Source organism: Orussus abietinus, unplaced genomic scaffold (assembly GCF_000612105.2).
Source record: "Orussus abietinus isolate OABI.00-Male unplaced genomic scaffold, Oabi_2.0 scaffold46, whole genome shotgun sequence".
NCBI lineage: Eukaryota > Metazoa > Arthropoda > Insecta > Hymenoptera > Orussidae > Orussus > Orussus abietinus.
This window is the reverse complement of record NW_019394349.1, coordinates 435551-454196: the sequence shown is the minus strand read 5'-3', so window position 1 is coordinate 454196 and position 18646 is coordinate 435551. Positions and strand designations below refer to the sequence as shown.

The 18646-nt window shown below is 50.5% G+C and overlaps 1 protein-coding gene across 2 annotated transcripts; it reads left to right on the top strand.

The window, feature by feature from the left end:
* The first annotated feature begins 4066 nt into the window (after positions 1–4066).
* LOC105702028 (arginine kinase) lies at positions 4067–18528 on the top strand. 2 transcript variants are annotated; one of them, XM_012429230.2, is made up of 4 exons: positions 4067–4086; positions 15976–16333; positions 16408–16782; positions 16856–18528. In XM_012429230.2, exons 2-4 carry the CDS (start codon positions 15989–15991, stop codon positions 17201–17203), a joined length of 1068 nt encoding a protein of 355 aa, XP_012284653.1. In that variant the 5' UTR covers positions 4067–4086; positions 15976–15988; the 3' UTR covers positions 17204–18528. The 2 variants fall into 2 exon arrangements, with proteins under 2 accessions (XP_012284653.1, XP_012284655.1); XM_012429232.2 differs by lacking the exon at positions 4067–4086 and adding an exon at positions 12507–12998.
* Positions 18529–18646: the final 118 nt, after the last annotated feature.

Sequence of the window (18646 nt, the reverse complement as noted above, 5' to 3'; positions counted from 1 at the left end):
TACGAGGAAAATCCTTCTTACGCGATTTACAAAAAACCGAGGATAAGGTAAAATCTTGGAAGATTATTATAGGGCCTTTGAGAAGTCAAGTACAGATTTTCTTGAGCAAAAAAACGGCTTTAAGAATTCTCTTCGAGTTAAATTCTTACGCCCAGTCAGCTTGGCAAGCTCCGAGGCAAACTAATTTGACAGACGAGTACAACGATCGTCGGCATTACGTAACGAAGGCAAGCAGACGAATAAGACTGATTTGGTTGCGAACGTCACACTGTGTTACTATAAACGGGCTAATGACAGGGGTTCGCAAACAGACCTGACCATAAAATTCATTTGCCAAGACGCGTCATGTGATCCTTGTTCCATCCAGATGACAAGCCCGTTGGCACGTTGTTAAGCCAATAAATCAAAAAATCCATTTCGAATCAAGATTGCGCCTCGATCTCCGCCTCAATCGCGCCATTTTCTCCTTCGGCTCCATTTCATTAAAATCTACACAATAAATAACACGGAATCATTACCATCCTCGTAACAACTAATTTCTAATTGCCAACTCAAAGAGCAGCCTTAACCCAATTTCTCTATTTCCCCAACAATGAAAGAAGTTACCCCGAGCGTACCTTTTTCAACGGAGCTGTTTCTCTTTTACATTGAGTTGCACAATAAGCGCAATATTCCGTGGCTGTCAAAAAACGGCTTCCCTCATCCGACCTTGGACTATTGACCGTAACCCGCAAAGGTATCGATTTCCCTCCGAGAGCCAGAGTAGCCCACAGTTAATGCCTCCACCGGCGTACATAACAAATAATGCCGTACATTGTCCTTCATAAATGGTACATGAGGTCGAAGAAGGGAAACCATTTCCAGATGACTAAATCGTTCTCTACACCTGTCTTCCTACCTCCTTTAATCGCCTACAACGGGTACGACTCTAGAAAAAGAGTTGCTCTAAGTATTCAGATATGAAAAAATAAAAGTCTCACCGTTGAATTCCTGCTTAAATTCCGGAACATGTCGAGGAGTTTCTCGGGAGGGTGTACCATTTCGGTGGCAGACAAGAGAAAAATGGGTTCGGCCTTCCGGATGTAGGTATCGGGTGGACGAGCTAGGTGGGTATGTAGGTTTGGTATTGATCCACCGCGTTGAAGCGACCTTTAAACCTCTCTCTCTCTCTCTCTTTCCCCCGCGGTCTTCGTGGGGGGTAGATCCAGACGCGACCTACAACAACGCGACCGGCGCACAGCTGATTTCGTAACGTCGTCGCATCCTCGGAATTCCGAGGTTCCCACGAGACGTAAAGTCTATACCTTCATACCATTACATGCATATCCATAAAAAAGTACGCACACGTCCATGCCGACGATACACTGCAGCGATACTAGGTCGAAATGAATTTGTTCCTCTTCTCCGTAATCGGTTCTCCGAATGCATTCGGCAGCCTCCAAATCTCCGCTGAAATCTACATTTTTGCGCACTTGAAGCAAAAATCAGGACATGGAGAAGCACGTGTGCTCACTCAGGAGTCGCATCCTCGTGTAGTAAGTCATTGTCTAGGGGCGATTGCATCGCTTCCTCTCTAATTACCCCGATGCAATCTCAACTCCTGAGTTTGTCCGGCATGTGCACGACTTACGGCGATATACCTCAGCCAGCTTGTAAAGCGACGTTCCTGTTTCGCACGCGACATCCCTCGAGTCCGCGACTCTTGTCCCTCGACGAAAGCTCGCCACTATTTCCGTGCCTCCGTCCCTCCGGGCGAGTGAAACGGGCCAGGACAGCTGTGGGAATTTTTCTTCATTTTAGCATAAATGCACCGAATTTAGCGGAGGTATTATAATTTGTACGAAACCCGCAATGTCACCTCTCCCCGTGCTGACGTCACTCGGTAAATGTGCGAGTCCACAAATCATCCGGTCAGGATGCGAGGGAGGCTCGTCGTAGTCTTGGCGAAATTGGCGAACATTCGACCTTGGAGAGGAGTTGAATTCTCGAGCGCTTCCGAGCTCTCCCGAGCGTTCGCGGATAATTTCGTAATCCGTGACGTGCTTTTGGGTGGTAGGAAGGAGGACTTCCGGTTCTGGTGCTCTATCGATTTCCACGGCCATCGCGGATGTTGACAATGCCGACAAAAAGTGGCCCCTGGTCGCGAAGTCTCCCCATGAATGAAACTTTATTCAGTCCCTCCGTAAAGTCCAATCGCTTGCCCTCGCGTACCTACAACATTTTCAAATGATAATTGAAGATAGTAATGGATAAAAGCAGTCTGCACATCGCGCAGGAAATTGAATATAGCGAGTGAAGGGTAGTCTCGCATATAGAAGTATTTAAACGGTTCCATTAACGAGGTCTCGATTCTTTGGAAGCCATTTAAATCCCATAATGACCCGACTTCCGCTAATTATGGGTCCCTCCACCACAGAGGACCCTAAACTTCAGCCAGGTGAGAATCGAGTGCCGCACCGACTCCTTCCTTCGCTTATATAAATACGCACTCACGCATTTTTCTCCCATTCCGGCGTAAAATCCAGTTTAGCTGAAAATTGAACTCCTGGAGTAGGTATTTTCACGCCGACGGGGACAATGTGCAGGTTTTTTACATGTTTACGCAAGACATCGAGATTAATCAGGATAATTACGATATAGAATCCTTATTCGATCATGGCGCGACCGTTGGACGGTGTTCCGCCGGTTGGACCTAAAAAATATAGATTACATAAACAAGTGGACAGCGGAGAGAAGTTGACGCGGGTACCTAGCGGAAAATCGGCTCAAGGATGCCGGACTCTTCTCGCCGATTGGGAAAAGGATATACTTGCGGTTCTGGGATCTCGAATCGGGCTGATTCGGGCCCAGGTGGCGAGCGGCGCTCGGGGCGGCGCGGAACGTCGGAACGAGGAACGACGGTTGGTGTCGCGCCGCCGAGCGGCGGGGGGCGCGAGCCAGGAGCACCGCGGCGGGGAGGGGCGGTCGTCTCAAAGCAGAACCGAGAGCGGAGAGTCGACTCCGCACCACTTCGTTCCTGGCTCGCGTGATCGCTCGACGTGCCCGTTGCCCAGTGACACCTCTGCTGTTCCAGTGTTCCGTAAGGGTGAGTACTCTCATCCGATGCTTCGAGCCAAACGGCATTAGAGAGAAAATCGCGTCAAATATCGAAAGTTCGAAAGTTCGAAAATCCGAGAAGTCGAGTCTACTCGCCGATCTCGATCAGGCCCCGGCTACCGGCACAGCCTGGAAAGTGGAACAAGGGCCAAAAAACTGATCCCAGGACGCGTCGCGGATAAATTTCGCGATAATTAGACTAGAATCGAGACGTAGATGGTATTTCAAGGTATCGAGTCTTTCCAAGTGCAGGATTTGAGGTGTCGGCAGGACCAAGGCACGCCGCCGGGGATCTAACCTCGAAACTCCGATTTCGAGGTCGCGGGAGAAAGCAAGGTTATCTCGAGGCCGGTATCGCGAATGCTGGTCGCAGGTACGATCGCGAAGATCGACATTTAGAGGTGTAGTTGGCCCTAAAAGTAGCCGGTCGGCAGTCGACACTCCCTTGTTTCCAGGGGGAATCGCGTCGCGCGGCCGCGCGCGCTGATTGGCTGGCGGCCGCGGATCGAGCGCTCTGATTGGTCGGCGCGGTAGGTGGGTACGCGATCTTCGTCGCGCGCCACCGTGGCGCTGTTTTACCGACCTACCGTTTCACGCTCCGTGACCGGCGAAATTCCTCGCGATTGTTCACTGGATTTCGCTAAACGATTCGCCGATTTATATTTCTTAACTTTTAATACGTATAAAGGAACGCGTCTGTAGTAGATTCGCGACAGCGGGGCAGGAGAATGCGAGAAATCTCCCGCGCAAGCGGCGCAGGCCGAGACGAGTCTATCTCCGTGCGAGAGAACGCGAATGTCGCCGGCCGCGTCCCGTGATCCCCGGCTCGATTCTCCTCGCTTCAGTCTCGAAGAATATCTTCGCGATGGTCAAACTGTGCGTTCGATCCGTATTAGCGAGACGGGGCCCTTTTTTCTGCGAGTTGTCGCAGCTGGCACGCCGATTAGGAGATTCCTTGCGACATAAACACGGAGATGGCACGCCGACAATGTAAGCTTGTGACGCCATCTTGTTTCGCTCGATTGCAATTAGTTGCTACGCGATTTAAATTGAAATTGCCCGCGCGTGCTACGCGTCTTTTAATATCGCTCTCTCGGCGATAAAGACGCTTAGATCAATTTCCCCCGATACAATCGATAAACCTTTCACGCCGTTTCTGATATATGTAATCCCGATGACCGGACTCTTGCACTTTTCGGACGAGCACTTGAGGTACGTCGATTGAATTTCCGATATCGCAAAGCCACGATCGACCCGGTGGAACTTCCCTTCGATGGTGGTCTTTGCCTTCCTCGAATTTTAATCCTCTCCCTCGCGGAGGTAAATCGATAAGATTTCGGCCCTCGAGATATACTAATCGCGAAGGCTCCGCCGATAATTTTTACCGCCTCGCGAATTGCTCGCTCTTTTTATCCAATCCTCCTCCTGGTGAGTCATACTTTTAAGAACTTCCCGTCATCCGTTTTTCCTGCGGTTCGGTGAGCGTCATACTCTTCTCTTAAGCCTGGTTTACACTTCCCACCTAATTCTGACCTAACCCTATTCGCTGTAAGGAACTCATAGGCAGCGTTTATACCGAGGATTAGCGCTATGGAAGCATAAACGCCACTCATGAATTCCCGATGTCTTTTATTTTTACTTTTAGTCGGAATAAAGGTTTATAGGGTAAATGGCGATGACGGGAACCTGCCGAGAAAAGTATCGACGGATCGAACCGACAGTGCATGGGTGCAGTCGGGTTACGTAAGACCAGGGATCCCCGCGCGGATGCAGCGGTTCTCAGCCGCGAGCAGGACTATGTCCTGAAGCCGCGAAAATGCCGATTTACGGAAACGTCGCCTTTTTTCTATTTCTTTTTTTTTTCCTCTCGTAACGCTCCGGCGTCGGACGACCGGGGAGGCGTTGCATAAAGAGGAGACCGGGGGGAATTTTTCCTCGGTAAGAAAAATTGCCGCGTCCCTCGTAGGCGGTATCTTGTTCCTGGCGATGGTCGCCTTCGATTACCGGGTATCCCGATTACCGAGCGACGACGTCGAAGCACCTCCGCCGTAAACGGTAACTCAATCCCTACCCTCGCGGAGTCTTCGCGTATATACCGCGGACGCAATCGATACCGTGCAAACAATTGCTCTGGGCCCTCGACGAGGGAATCTCGCCTCCGTTAACCCGTTAACATCGCGTAACAACCTAACCGTGGTCTGGAAAATGATGGAATAAAAATCACTGTGAAAATTAAAAAAATAAAAATAACAAAGGAAAAAGAAGCGCAACTTTCCATGCGCTCCCTCAACCCCTGCGGGTCATGGTTATGGTTTACTTCAGTTATTTCGATATTTCGTCGTTTTGGTTGATTTTTCTTCTTTTTTTTTCCCTTTTATAACCAGTTTAGGCAGAACGGGTGATGCATGTCGCAGGAGAAAATGGCGGCGGATTTTCCTCGTCGCGCCGGGTCGATGCTCCGGCATATCGCTCCTAATTCAGCCGGCGATTCTTTTCTCCCCGGGGACTTATTAACATAAATGCAGATCGCCGTCGCGTTCTCGCGTCTCTCGTTTCTTCGGGCCGGGCAAGTCCCTCGGCCGACCGGAGATTCGTTTGAGCGACTCGCGCGCACGTCATTGCCTAAGCTCTCTCCTTCGGGGACGGAAATTGATGGTTAACGGCCGCCGATCGCGGTACTCCTCTGTGTGTCGTGGCATGGATTGCGTTTTAATGTCCCCCGAGGCGGTTCGAGATTTCGCGGCCCGCGATTACCGACCTTATCTAACGACCGAGCACGTGTCTGGAAATCGAATCGCCAAGTATTCTCTCATTTAAACGTCAATATACCCCCTCCCTCAATTTACTCGGTAAATGAGCTATTTGGTATAAACATACATTTCTGAAACTTATATGTACTAGTTTTTATATCCCAGATTTTTTTTTTTGCGCTGATGGACTTCATTTATTTATTTAAGGGATTTTCATCCCCGTCTAACGGATACTCTGCGCAAATTGAGGGAGGTCAGTATGAAGTATGAACGTGTTTAATTAATTTCCGAGACTTTCGGTGGATTCTGAAATTTTAATCCCCCTTCCTGGGTTCGTTTGGTCCTTACTTCGATCAGGATGGACCTCGTTACGCGCTAGGGTTCGATACATTGTATCTCGAAGCGATCGGTATGTACATTGTTATTTATCGGGTGGGTTGCGCATTGGAAGGATGTCAGGAATTCCTTGGTCGGCGATCGAAATCTTGGCGGCCGCGAAGGACTAATTTTGCAACTCGCTCACAATGTCTGGGACGAGTCCGATCGGTCGCTCCCTCCGCTCGTTTCGAGGCACGTTTTCCGCTCACGAGACACGCGGAAACCGCAGGCTCGTCAGCATTAATCTTCCGAACTTCGTTAGCACCTTCTTACCCTCCCTCTCCCTTCGTTTCTCTTTCGTGTGCACGCGTGGTTTGCCGAGTCTATTCCGGGCCTCTTAGTGGGATCTTTGAACCCGAGACTTCTCGTCCAGAAACTGTGCACCTCTCCAGAACTCCTCGCATTGTCCTCGCGAGACTCGCAATAAATTCGCTAAGCCGTTTCGGACTTCGCCACTCCGTTGATCTTCCGTTTTCGCGCACGGAGGAAGGGGAGAAAAAAAAATTAGTTCGTGAAATTAATCCGAAAGAATCGCTCGATCAGTTGCATCCGCAGTTCACTATAGATATGTCGTTCAAGTGCCTTGAATTACTTCAATGTATATATTTTTTTTTTTTACAAAAATATTTGAAATTAACAAAAAAGGAGGTATACACGAGAGGAAGTGTCTTGCCTTGTGGAGTGGTTTTTTTTTTTTATCAGTGATCGGGAAATGATATTTTACCTCCGGTTTTCGTGTCGGCGGGACATCATAAATTAATATTGCGTATTGACGAAAGTCGAGGTGCACTGAACTTGGGCGATTCTGTACCGTGGGAACGGGTCTATACGAAAAGCGTGCGAGATCGGCGGTGCTTCCAGTGACGTTCTAAAATTATCCCCGTGGACGGTGCACGGTAAGATTAATAACTTATGCAGGAGAGTAATGGTGCATTCGTCGAGCTATAAACCCGGCCGTCGAGTGCACTTACTCGTCGTGGATCGATGTCGCTTTGCCGTAACGAAATGCCTACTTGGGCTCCTAAAAGCGGTCGAAATTGACGCCCCGGTGGAATATATCCGTGAATTGTTTTGCCACGCACCGAATACGCGGATCCATAGATCTCGAAATGCCAGGACACCTAAATATAAATCCCAGGGGATGGTCGAGAGGTCTCTCCCCTCTTTGCTCTCGACTCGGTGCATCTTGCGCGCGCGTCGCCTCTGTATGTCTCTCTTTTCCATGCTCCTGGGCGGATTCAGAAATAGCGCTCCCGCGTTTGTCCACCTTTGCTCGATCTCGGGGTCTGCGAGGATATTTTGCACGGCATTATGTATATTTTTATCTTGCGTGATGCGCCAGCCCTAGTGCACTTTGTTACGCCCGAAAGGGAACAGGTGCGAGAGGCTCTTCGTCCCGCTCTCGATGCTGGCGACACCTCTGTTGAAATTGACGAACTGTCTCGAAGGTACCGACGGGGCAGGAATCTCGCTAACTCGCTTATCGATAAAACAGACCCGGCTTTATCGGAACCCAGTGTTAGACGCAAATATGTTCGAATAACGTCGACGTACTGGCATTTATCAGGGAATGGTATTTATCGACTCTTCGGGAGGGGCAGTTACGAGTCGCGGGTAACTATCCGTTGGAGCGGAGCTAAGGTTCGCGCGGTCTCTGAGGGATGGCGACACCGGGCGCGGCGCTCGCTGCCCTCCCGTTCCCAAGCTCCCTGCGTCGCAACGATCTTCCCACCTCGCCCCTTCGAGAACTGCGCGGACCTCCGCGTGTCCAAGGCCGCGAGGGTGGAATTCAAGGACACGCGAAGGGTACGACCGGCGTCGGATAAGTCGAGGGAGGACTTTATTCTTGGACGCACCGAATTAGAACCGACATAAAGTCTCTCTCCTTCTCCGCGAGAAATTCCACGCAAACGCCTGGCTTTTCCATCGACCGTGGAATTTTGGCTCGGTGAAGGATCCGTCGCGCCATCTTGAATCGCCTTCACGAGTCGCAATTTATCTCTGATGTCTGGAAGATGAAAGTAATTGTAGTTTTGATAAATAAGAACTTTAACATCTTTCGAGGCGTCGCTCTTTCTGGAAATTAAGATCTGCTTTAGTGGACGTAGCTTCGCGACCGTGGAAGTTATGAGGAATGCCGGGAATTCGGTCAATTTATCTCGATCCACCGGGAGGATCAACGGAGCGTGTCTCGCTTCGCTCGGTGTGTGACGAAACGATGCCATCCGGCCAATCGCGCGTTACACTCGTTCATTTCCTCCTCCGTTCGCCTGCGCCGAATCGTTATGCTTCGTCGTCTCCATAAATCGCTAGCCATTGAACGAGCTCGACACTGTTGTGTACACGAAACGTTCCGAACGACGTGTCAAACGACCAGCTTGAAATTGCCTCCCAGGAGGAGTCGTGATTTTTTTTTTTGCAGTACTCATGACTTTGACGATTTCTATATATAATGCTCGAGGGGAAAAAAAAACACGAGAAATAAGCGAATGGATCGCCGAATCTTAACGCTTCAACCAATCGCACTTAAAATCGTTAATTTCCTTCTTAGCTCGCTCGCTCCGTCCTGGAGGCGATTATCTAATCACGCTTCAAATCGTTGATTTCCTGTCCGGTTTGAGCGCGTCGAGGAAAAAGTTTAATCGGGTAAAGTAGACGCGGTTTCTTGCGAATCGTGCGAGAAATGGCCGATCGCAGAGTAGGTGCGTCCCTTGGGTCGATGACATTCTACTCATTCTCGACATCTCGTTTCAGGACTCTATGAGCAGAAGAGGAACTCGTGGAAATATATTGGGATCCTGAAGCAGTTTTTAATGTATAACCGACTGCACCTTACCCTGCCTGTTTGAATTACTTCACGTTGATTTTGCATCTCTCGAGGAAGGTCGACGAGTAATTAACGATGCAAACTCGGAGGTTTGCATTAGTTTGCATCGTTATGGAACCCTCGTTACATTCGATGACTCACGGTAGCGCCAATGACGATGAGTCTGGATTTCGTTCAGACCGCACTCGACCTTTTTTTTTTTTTTTTTTTTACAATGAAACCTCGCACTGCAAGGCAGCATTAGCTAGCTTATTAGCATAATTCGCGGGTAGGGAATGCACTTCCGAGTACATCGGAAATGCGTAACGCGCGAGGAATTTCATTTCCTCACCTGCAACGTAAGACTTATGAATAAGTGATGCGCCCCGAGATGTGTGGATTGGGAAATTTGTAACGGCTCGATCTCTTCAGTTCGAAACCGCTTTTGGGAACGAGAAATCCGCGTTCGCGGGGGCAAGGTTCCCTTTCTCCCTTCTCGGTGCTCTTTTTTATTTTATTTTTTTCCTTTCTTTCTCGGGCGTTGGACCTGGTGGCTCGCGCATATGCCCACCACGTGTCTGGAATTTCGGCCCGATGTGGAGAATCCATGTCACCTCGAAATAGATCGTCCTTACAAAGAGACACACGGGCTGCGAAGACGTATAATGAAATGCCCGGAGAAAAAGTGCGCGAGGGCACTCCGCTTTTAGATTTATGACGGTAGACTCTCGCTCTTTCTCTGTCTCGTTCGCGGCTCGGCTTCAAAGGGCTCGAGAAGCTCGCGGTATGAACATCGCTGATTATTCGTGTATTAAATCCGCCGCGATGTCGATCGTCGAGACTCGCCATATTTGCGTTTCGAGATCCCGAGGACATCATTTTAGGGAGCATGATAGTCGGGATTCTTGGGCGTGCATTAATTCGACGCGATCGATGAACGCCGCCTCGCGTGCAGACGAGTCTCGTTACCTTTTGATAAGGATGCAAGGTGTCGAGATAACCGTGTGACATTAAAGCCGCCTTAAGACACTTACCCAAGCCCAAGACACAATAAGCCTCTTACAGCCTTCTTCCCTCTGCGCCTCCACCTCGAGGACGGGGTTCCCGCACTTGTTCGAATTACATCCAACTTGGTAGCGATAACTACAATTCGCGTCGAGTTTCGCGAAAAAAAATTCGAGATCGCGATTTAGAGATCGCGTTTTATCCTTTTTCCCTCCCTCAACTCGCCACAATTTCCTGTCGAATACCTAGGCATTCGACTTCGCCTCTTTCCCCTCTCGAGCCGCAATTTTTTCGCGAGGCTCCGGAGGCATTATTCATGCGTGCATGCACACTTACGATTTTACGTAAAAAATGCAAGCCCCAGAAGGGTCCCCCGCGGTTTCGCTTTGACGACCCTCCTCGAGTGCACGTTAGCCCGGCACTGCAAACACTCGCAAAACGAATAATGCTCGAGAGACGTAGGGGGAGGACTCCTGTAAATATCTGCAATAAAGATTAAAGACAATAGGCGAGGTACAGGAGTCACTTCTCGAGCCGCAGCCTCTAGAGAGGATTTCGAAGGGACGCCGGAGGGTCGGGAAATAAATGGGCTTCTTTTTTCCCTTTATTCCGCATTTTTAAAACCCACCGCGTCTATCGAAAGGGCCGTAAAGAGAGCACGTAAGGAGTTTACACGCAGCTAGGATCCTCGATTAAGACGTAAAACGTCCTTTACGACCGAAATATGTCCCCGAAGAAACCATCTCCACGGAGGTACACGCGTTAAAGTCGAACTTATTTCCGTTACCTCCGCCGGTGGTTTTTACCAAGGGGGATTCTATTACCGGAGCATCGAGGGTAAATTGGGAATTAATTGGAGAATGCATCCCGCGCGTCGAGAAATTTACGATTGGGAGCGACAATGAATCACGACCATTGTACCGGATTCGATTTGGTCCCTTTTCTGGACACGGGGCTCCATTACGATATTGCGGAGCGGGATTGCCCCCTCATGCGCGTAACAAGCGTGACATTTATATTTTTTGTCGGCGATGCATCGTTCAAGTGTAGCGCGAGTCGTGGATCGTGGATTTCCTCGCGGTGGGTGAATTACAAGGGGCCGATTACAACCCCTTGGGACCCTTGACATAACCTTATGTTATAAGCCGTTGATAAGCATCCCTTACGAGAACTCGATTCGCAATCTGGAGGATTCACATATTTGTTGACCGTCATGACAATGGGACATAAAATATACGAAGAACTGCCCCCGCGTGTCCGGAAACGCGTTTTCATTTTTTTTTTCTCTTTTTTCTCTGTGATACGTGCCACGGTCGGATCATCGATCACGTCCCGATGGGGTGGATTCGGCGGACGATTACGACCCCTCTGAATCTGTCTCGACACAAAGCTGGCGAGGGTTATCCACCGTGCATTGTCCCGGCCCCGTGGAGGCGAGAGACGCGTAACTTCATTCCGAGTCGTTTTCGCCACTTCGTTTTCCCCGAGCCCGTCAAAGGGGCCGCCATGGCCCCGGGGACCGGCCTTTACTTTTTCATCTCTAGCCGGCACGCGATCGGCGCTTTTCGGCATTTTCCCTGATTTCTCGCGATTTCTCAATCCCGGGGAGGAAAATCGGAGCGGATTTCTGGGCCGTCGGGAAATCCGACTTTCCTCGGGCCCGGAGAAAACGAATCGTGAATATTGAAGCTACGCCCGGCGCCAAACAGAGCGGCGAAATGGCCGGTCGGGAATAGCTCGGAGCGGAAGAAGGAGAGCTCCTTTCCTTCGTCTACGGGCGTTTACGCACGCGTGAGATCCCGAACGTCTTGGCGGAACATCCTGTTAAGAAAATCCCCATTTAATATCCTTAATTTTCCTTCCTCCCCGAATTTTCACCGTCGAGCAATTCATTTCAAGAAAGAAAATTCTCTTGTAATATCCTGCATTTTTTTTTTATTTCGAATTATCACCTACGAGCAATCCCGTTTAGTGCTCTCGGCATCGCGGCGGGACGTCCGGCGTCGGGCGGGTCCTCGTCCACCGGGTCCTGCTTCGGGGCTCGCCCGCGCGCGCACCCGCGGGTGTGCGGGGTGTGCGTGCGCGCGAGCCGGGCGCGGGTGGGTGTAGGTGCGTGTTATCGACCGGGTATCCTTCCGTGCGGGACGCCGGTGTGCCCCACCCTGAAGGGGAGGGGAGCGCTCGCGAGGGAGAGGGCGCGGGCGCGGGAGCGAGAGGGCGGGAGAGAGAGAAAGAAACGGCGGGGACGAGAGAGAGCGAGAGAGAGAGGCCCGCGCGGCACGCAGAATGCCTCCTGTTTAGTGATAGCGTAGAGACTGTAGCGTTCGCATCGCACCTCGCGGTCACGCCAGCTCGCAAGTTCGATCTCTCGCCGGCCGGCCAGGACCCTCCGGAGAGAGCACGCGACGCCACCCCCCCCCGAGAGGACCCGCGACCGCCCCCGACGACGGCCCGCGCGCGACTGCCGAGCGACCGGCAAGGGACCGGCCCGCGCCCGCATTTTGACACGTGACCCCGGGCCCGCCCGTAGGGCCCGCGAAAGGGCACCTGGGACCCCTGCGCAACTGGCGCATCTGGCGCGCACCTCGCGCGATCCAGGGTACCCCTCGACTCGGGACCGGGACGTACTCCTGGCGCGCACCGAGACCTGGGAATTATTCTCCTCGCGGCACTTTGATACGTTTACACGCACACCCCGCCCTTCCGAGCCCGGAAGCGACCCGGAGGGAGGCACTCTTTTGAGCGACCCCCCTCGACCGAAAGTACTTTTCTACGATTATTCGGCCGGGCCTGCCGGCCCGCCCTTGTGATATATTTCTACTTGGTAAGAGCGAGCTCCGAATTACCCGGAGCGAGGAGGGATCGGATCCCCGGTGAGGCCCTGCCCGGATTCTGCGACCCGAGATTCGGGGACCGGCCAACATGGGCGGGTGCACCTCGAAGGATAACGCTTCGAAAGACGAGTACGTACCCTTCGAGCAGGGCGAGTACTGGAAATTACAGTCGACGGCCAATTTATTAGTGCGCCGGGGAAATGCAACAAGCACGCTAGAGGGATTCTACCGAACACGGATGATCCTATGGAAGTGATTGAAGCGTGATTTTTTTTTTTTCCGTTTTATAAATGCGGAACGCGTAAGACGTTTCTCATTAATTCCGTTGAAATGCCTATTTTATGGTGTGCACCTTCACTGTGGGTTTGAAAAATACTATTGCTTCGAATTGATATTTATTTATAAAACGCGTAAGTAATTTGGCCAGCGGCTGCAATTTTTTGGCCCTGTATGGGTCGCCGAGGCGCGGACCTCGACGGAATGATTTTTCGAAGGGGCCTGTCGTGGGCGCGCCGAGGTTGGAATTTAGCAATAAATAATCGAGTTTATGTTACGCCATGGCGAATATCTTCGAGAGATGGGGAATCTCCTTTGGATACAAGGTGCCGATTAATTAGCCACGAGATTTTCGAAATTCAACGACCCTCCTTGCGGTGGAACTCGCCGTGGCGAGCAATCACGTCGACTTCGATTTTCTCGAGTCGTTACTCCTACGCAATGGGTCAGTGACTCGTTAAAGAGGAATTTACGGTCGAATGCTCGACGCCGAATGTAACTGCGGAAGATAAAGCAGCTTTCCGGCCATTTAAACGGAGCCTGGGATGCATTCGTCGTTTCTAGTTCGGAATTTTCATTTGATAAAAATAAGGACAACTTCTACGGAATTTCCATATCTTCTATTCGTAGACTAGTACCTATGGGTAGATTAATAACAAAAGGAAATCGTCCAATTTTATTCGACAATCGTATGTAATCGTCATTCGTGGCCTTCGCGATGGCCGGTCGGTGAGGACCGGAAGTTACGCTCTCTTCCTTCCTTCCTCGGTGGAGATTTATTCGTATGCACCGTGGCCACTTCCGGTTTCGCCTGCAACTCCCAGAGAACCCACCCACGATCGCCTGTAATCGGTTCGATTGATTATTCGATTCGATCGCTGAAAAAAAAAAAATGCTAAACATCCGAAAAATCGTAAATTGGAAGTTTTTTTTTATAGGGGTACTTTGCACCTTATTTTCGGTTTTTTGGTTATTTTCTTTTTGTTTTAGAAAAATCGGATACTCATTTTTGGAGCAGGTGCATCGCGAAACTCAGATGTGGCTTTCGAGTTCTACGCCGATAAAGAAGCCATCTTGAAAGGGCACCTAGCGTTGCCGCCGGGCACGAAAGGGCGATAAATCTTTCCTGTAACCGCTTCCCTCCTATTTCCTCTTGTTCTCTCTCCCCCTGCGTGTTTCTCGTGGCTTTTCATTAGGTACCTGTTAATGCCCCTAATTTGCACGGGGTCGCGGAAACGGGGGATTAAAGTTTGCCGGATTTTTTCCTTTTTCAATTTGTCGTCGGAAGAGAAAAGAGCCGGAGAAAGAGGTGCGGATTATTTCCCGGGGAGCAGTTATGTATATTACTTCATCCATCATTGAAATCTCCATTCGGCCGGGCGCGATATTGGATTATCTCTCGGTCGGCTGCCTCGAATCAGCTTCGCACGAGAAACAAGGACGAGAAATTGGACTGATTATTCCACTCTTATCTCCCTCGAGTGATTTTCGGCTCTTTTATTACGAATATTAAACTCTTCAATCGGTACACGAGACGATGCAAAGTGCCGGTAAACCCGGCCTCGCTATCGGCGCTTATCGATCCCTCAAAATCTGCGACACCTGTATCTCGAATTATCGCAATGACTATCTATAATTCTATATCATCAGCAAAGTGCGTCTTTATGATTTGCAGCATTTATGTGTTATCAATACTAGGTGATGCATTTGTTTTTTTTTTTGGACATTAAATGTGGATGAACCGCATCTCACTTCCTTTGCCTGGAAATGCGATATCTCGGCGATGGATCCGGTATTATCGGGTCTCGATGACTAAACGAAGCGTCCATAAAGAAAGAAGAAAAAAAATGGAATCGTGATCGCTTACTCGGTTTACGTGGTATCGGGTGCGCGGATAAGGATCCTCGGGCCGAGAGTTACTTTTTACGTTGCGAAACCCTTCTTGCTAATCCACGCTCCGATGCTCGATATAATTTACGGCGATATCAGGTAACGATTACCGGCGGTGCAATTTATAATTCCCTGAAGTGGGCTGGATCATCGCGATAAGACTCGTGATAACGCCGATGCGAGGCGCGAATTCCAGTCGAGCCTTTACTTACTTCTCTTGCATGGGCGACGTGCGCAATTTGTAGAATTGTCGCTCTTAAAATTGGGAAGGAATTAATGAAGTGGCAAGCGATGAATTTCTTTGAAGGAAAGTGATCGAGAAATCGAGATCGCGAGGGCCCCTTTCTTCCTGGCCGTGTTCCTCTGAGAGTTATTAAACGCTTTAACATGCGTTATGCAGCTGCAAGTGCATCGCAAATCGCGGTACCGGTCGAGTCGTCTCGCTGTTTATTTTCTCGGCGATGGTGCATTGCTCCGAGTAATTCCGATGGACGGAATTATCCTTCCGATGAGCTTAACTCGAGCAGGATCAGCCGGCTTTCAGTTGCACTCCTAGCAGTCTAATTGAAATGAAATAAATTACCCGGGGGACGGATACAAGGAAGGGGATTCAAAGTAAAGACATTTTCCAGGACTAATTACGGGCCATGGTGTATCATCGCATGGAGATATTACACGTCGGTTGAGAGCTCCTTTTTGCAGATTTTTATTTCCCTGGGAAAGTCCGATGCCCGGAAGATCGATTTTACTGTTTTCGAAATTACGAGACCGATGCTATTAATTATTCCCATAATAGTAGGAGATACTCCAGGGAAATGTATTTTTTTTTTTTTTTATATATGGCGAGTCTTGTAAAAATCTCGATAAAATCCTCTAATGTCCGTCATCGATGTTGAGTAGTTATCGGCTCGTATAATTAATTCCGGCATGACGTTTGCAGCAAGAAAAGCAACATGGTCGACCAAGCAGTGCTGGACAAGCTGGAGACCGGCTATGCCAAGTTGGCCGCTTCGGATAGCAAGTCTCTGCTGAAGAAGTACCTGACCAAGGAGATCTTCGACCAGCTCAAGACCAAGAAGACCTCCTTCGGCTCCACCCTGCTGGACGTGATCCAGTCCGGCCTGGAGAACCATGACTCCGGAGTCGGCATCTATGCCCCCGACGCCGAGTCCTACGTCGTCTTCGCCGACCTCTTCGACCCCATCATCGAGGATTACCATGGCGGCTTCAAGAAGACCGACAAGCATCCCCCCAAGGACTTCGGCGACGTGGACACCCTTGGAAATCTGGACCCTAGCGTAAGGATCCTTGCCGAGTCCCCTTCCCATAAACGTTGTGTTTTAGGTCGATGTCATGAGGTTTCATTTTTTAGGGCGATTTCATCGTCTCCACCCGCGTGCGCTGCGGACGCTCCTTGGAGGGCTACCCCTTCAACCCCTTGTTGACCGAGGCCCAGTACAAGGAGATGGAGGAGAAGGTGTCGAGCACCCTGTCCGGCCTGGAGGGCGAGCTCAAGGGAACGTTCTACCCCCTGACCGGGATGAGCAAGGAGGTGCAGCAGAAGCTGATCGACGACCACTTCCTCTTCAAGGAGGGCGACCGATTCCTGCAGACCGCCAACGCCTGCCGCTTCTGGCCCACCGGACGTGGCATCTTCCACAACGATGCCAAGACCTTCCTGGTCTGGTGCAACGAGGAGGACCATCTGCGCATCATCTCCATGCAGCAGGGCGGTGACCTCGGCCAGGTCGGTCTCGCGTTATGTCCTGGACATAAAGATCCTTTTTCATCGCCTCTAATCGCTCTTCGTGGCGTTCCAGGTCTATCGTCGTCTCGTCACCGCGGTGAACGATATCGAGAAGCGGCTGCCCTTCTCCCACAACGATCGCCTCGGTTTCCTGACCTTCTGTCCGACGAACCTGGGCACGACCGTCCGCGCGTCGGTGCACATCAAGGTGCCCAAGCTCGCGGCGAACAAGGCCAAGCTCGAGGAGGTGGCAAGCAAGTTCAACCTGCAGGTCAGAGGAACGCGAGGCGAGCACACCGAGGCCGAGGGCGGGATCTACGACATCTCGAACAAGCGGCGCCTGGGCTTGACCGAGTACCAGGCCGTCAAGGAGATGCACGACGGCATCGCCGAGCTCATCAAGATCGAGAAGGAGCTCTAAGCGGCCTCTCGTGTCGACCTTCGCCCTTACACACCGAGAACAACCCTTCTTCGTTCGTCCCCTTCACGTTGTTGTCACGCGTCGACGCTACGCATCCCTGAAGAGAGAAAAAAAGAAAGAGAATCGGAGAGAGAATGCCGATTGGTTAACCCAGGACGAGCTTCAACTTCGGCCGCTCGTCGACGGCACTTGGTTCCCAGATTTGACCCTGAAGCAGAGGCGTCCATGTTCGCGAAGACGTCCTCGGAGTCGCGTTTCCTCGAGAACGATGTAGGCGAATTTCTATCACGCCGAGATCTGCCGACTCGAGCGGCTCTCGCGATGATTCGCTCGATCGGTCGACTTGGTTTTTATCCGGTTTAGCCTGGGAGTGGATCGGGACACGGTGGGAATCTAGGAAAGGGGTGAATAAGGGAAATCGTCCCCGAGGAAACGCTTCCGTTTCGGGCGCCGATGCTGCGGCTCGTCCTTCCGTTTGCAAAGAGCGCAGAATGCGCGGATGACAAAACGCGCGACCACGGCTATCTCGAGTTACGTTATAACGAGTTCCTTTTTTATTAACGCATACGGGGAATACGTCGCGAGAGAAACAAAAGAGAGAGAGAGAGAGAGAAAGGGAGAAGCAAACCGAGCAGCTTGTAACTGCACAACGTGCATTGTATCGTCAGTATTTTGGTTTCCTTCCTTTTTGCGTATTTTCCTTTTCGGTATTCTCCATTTGTTATTTTTTTTTTCCCCCCTTAATTGCGAGGATCAGTTATCGCTGCTGCTTTTATTTCCTCTTCGTTTCCTTTTTTAACGATGTACTGGACAGTATACGCGCAGTATTTCTCGTCAAGGTGTTAGCCTGCCTTTTCGTGTTTGCTTTTATTAACGTTGTATCAATTGGTAATATATTACCGATACGTAACAGCTCGCCATCGCCCGCCTAGTGCTGCCCAACAATGTGATCTTATTCGCGAATAGAGGATATATATAAGCCGAGGGAAAGAAAAGAAAAAGAAGGGAAAAAAAAAAGAGGGAGAGAAACGTTAAGCGATGTAAATTTCACCGGCGACCGCTTCAACCTTGATGGGACAGTAGTACGGTAGAGAGCTCTGCAGCGCAACGGTCTTCTAGTCCGATTATGAGGAGGAAACCGCGAGATATATAACGGATACGTCGTGATATTATTTTCCTATTGTTCTCCCTCGCCGTCTTTTTTACAGGCCGAAACACCTGGTGTATGGATGCGCTCGCCCGCGCGCTGCAGAAGTCGATCACGACTCGACAGCCACATGTATGACATTCAAGTTTAGAACACGAATAAAAAGACATACACTTGAGAAGCCGAGCCAACTTCGGTCAATACCCAGACTAGGCCACTCTGCGAGACGTTCAAGAGACAATGGTCCTTTCGACGTGCCCTATAATGCCAAGTTTGTACTCTTCTAACCCGATCCT

Coding starts and splice junctions, on each gene's coding strand:
- LOC105702028 (XM_012429232.2), top strand. CDS start 12,958: ATGGGCGGGTGCACCTCGAAGGATAACGCTTCGAAAGACGA. Junction 12,999..15,975: donor GATAACGCTTCGAAAGACGA/GTACGTACCCTT, acceptor TGACGTTTGCAG/CAAGAAAAGCAACATGGTCG. Junction 16,334..16,407: donor TTGGAAATCTGGACCCTAGC/GTAAGGATCCTT, acceptor TTCATTTTTTAG/GGCGATTTCATCGTCTCCAC.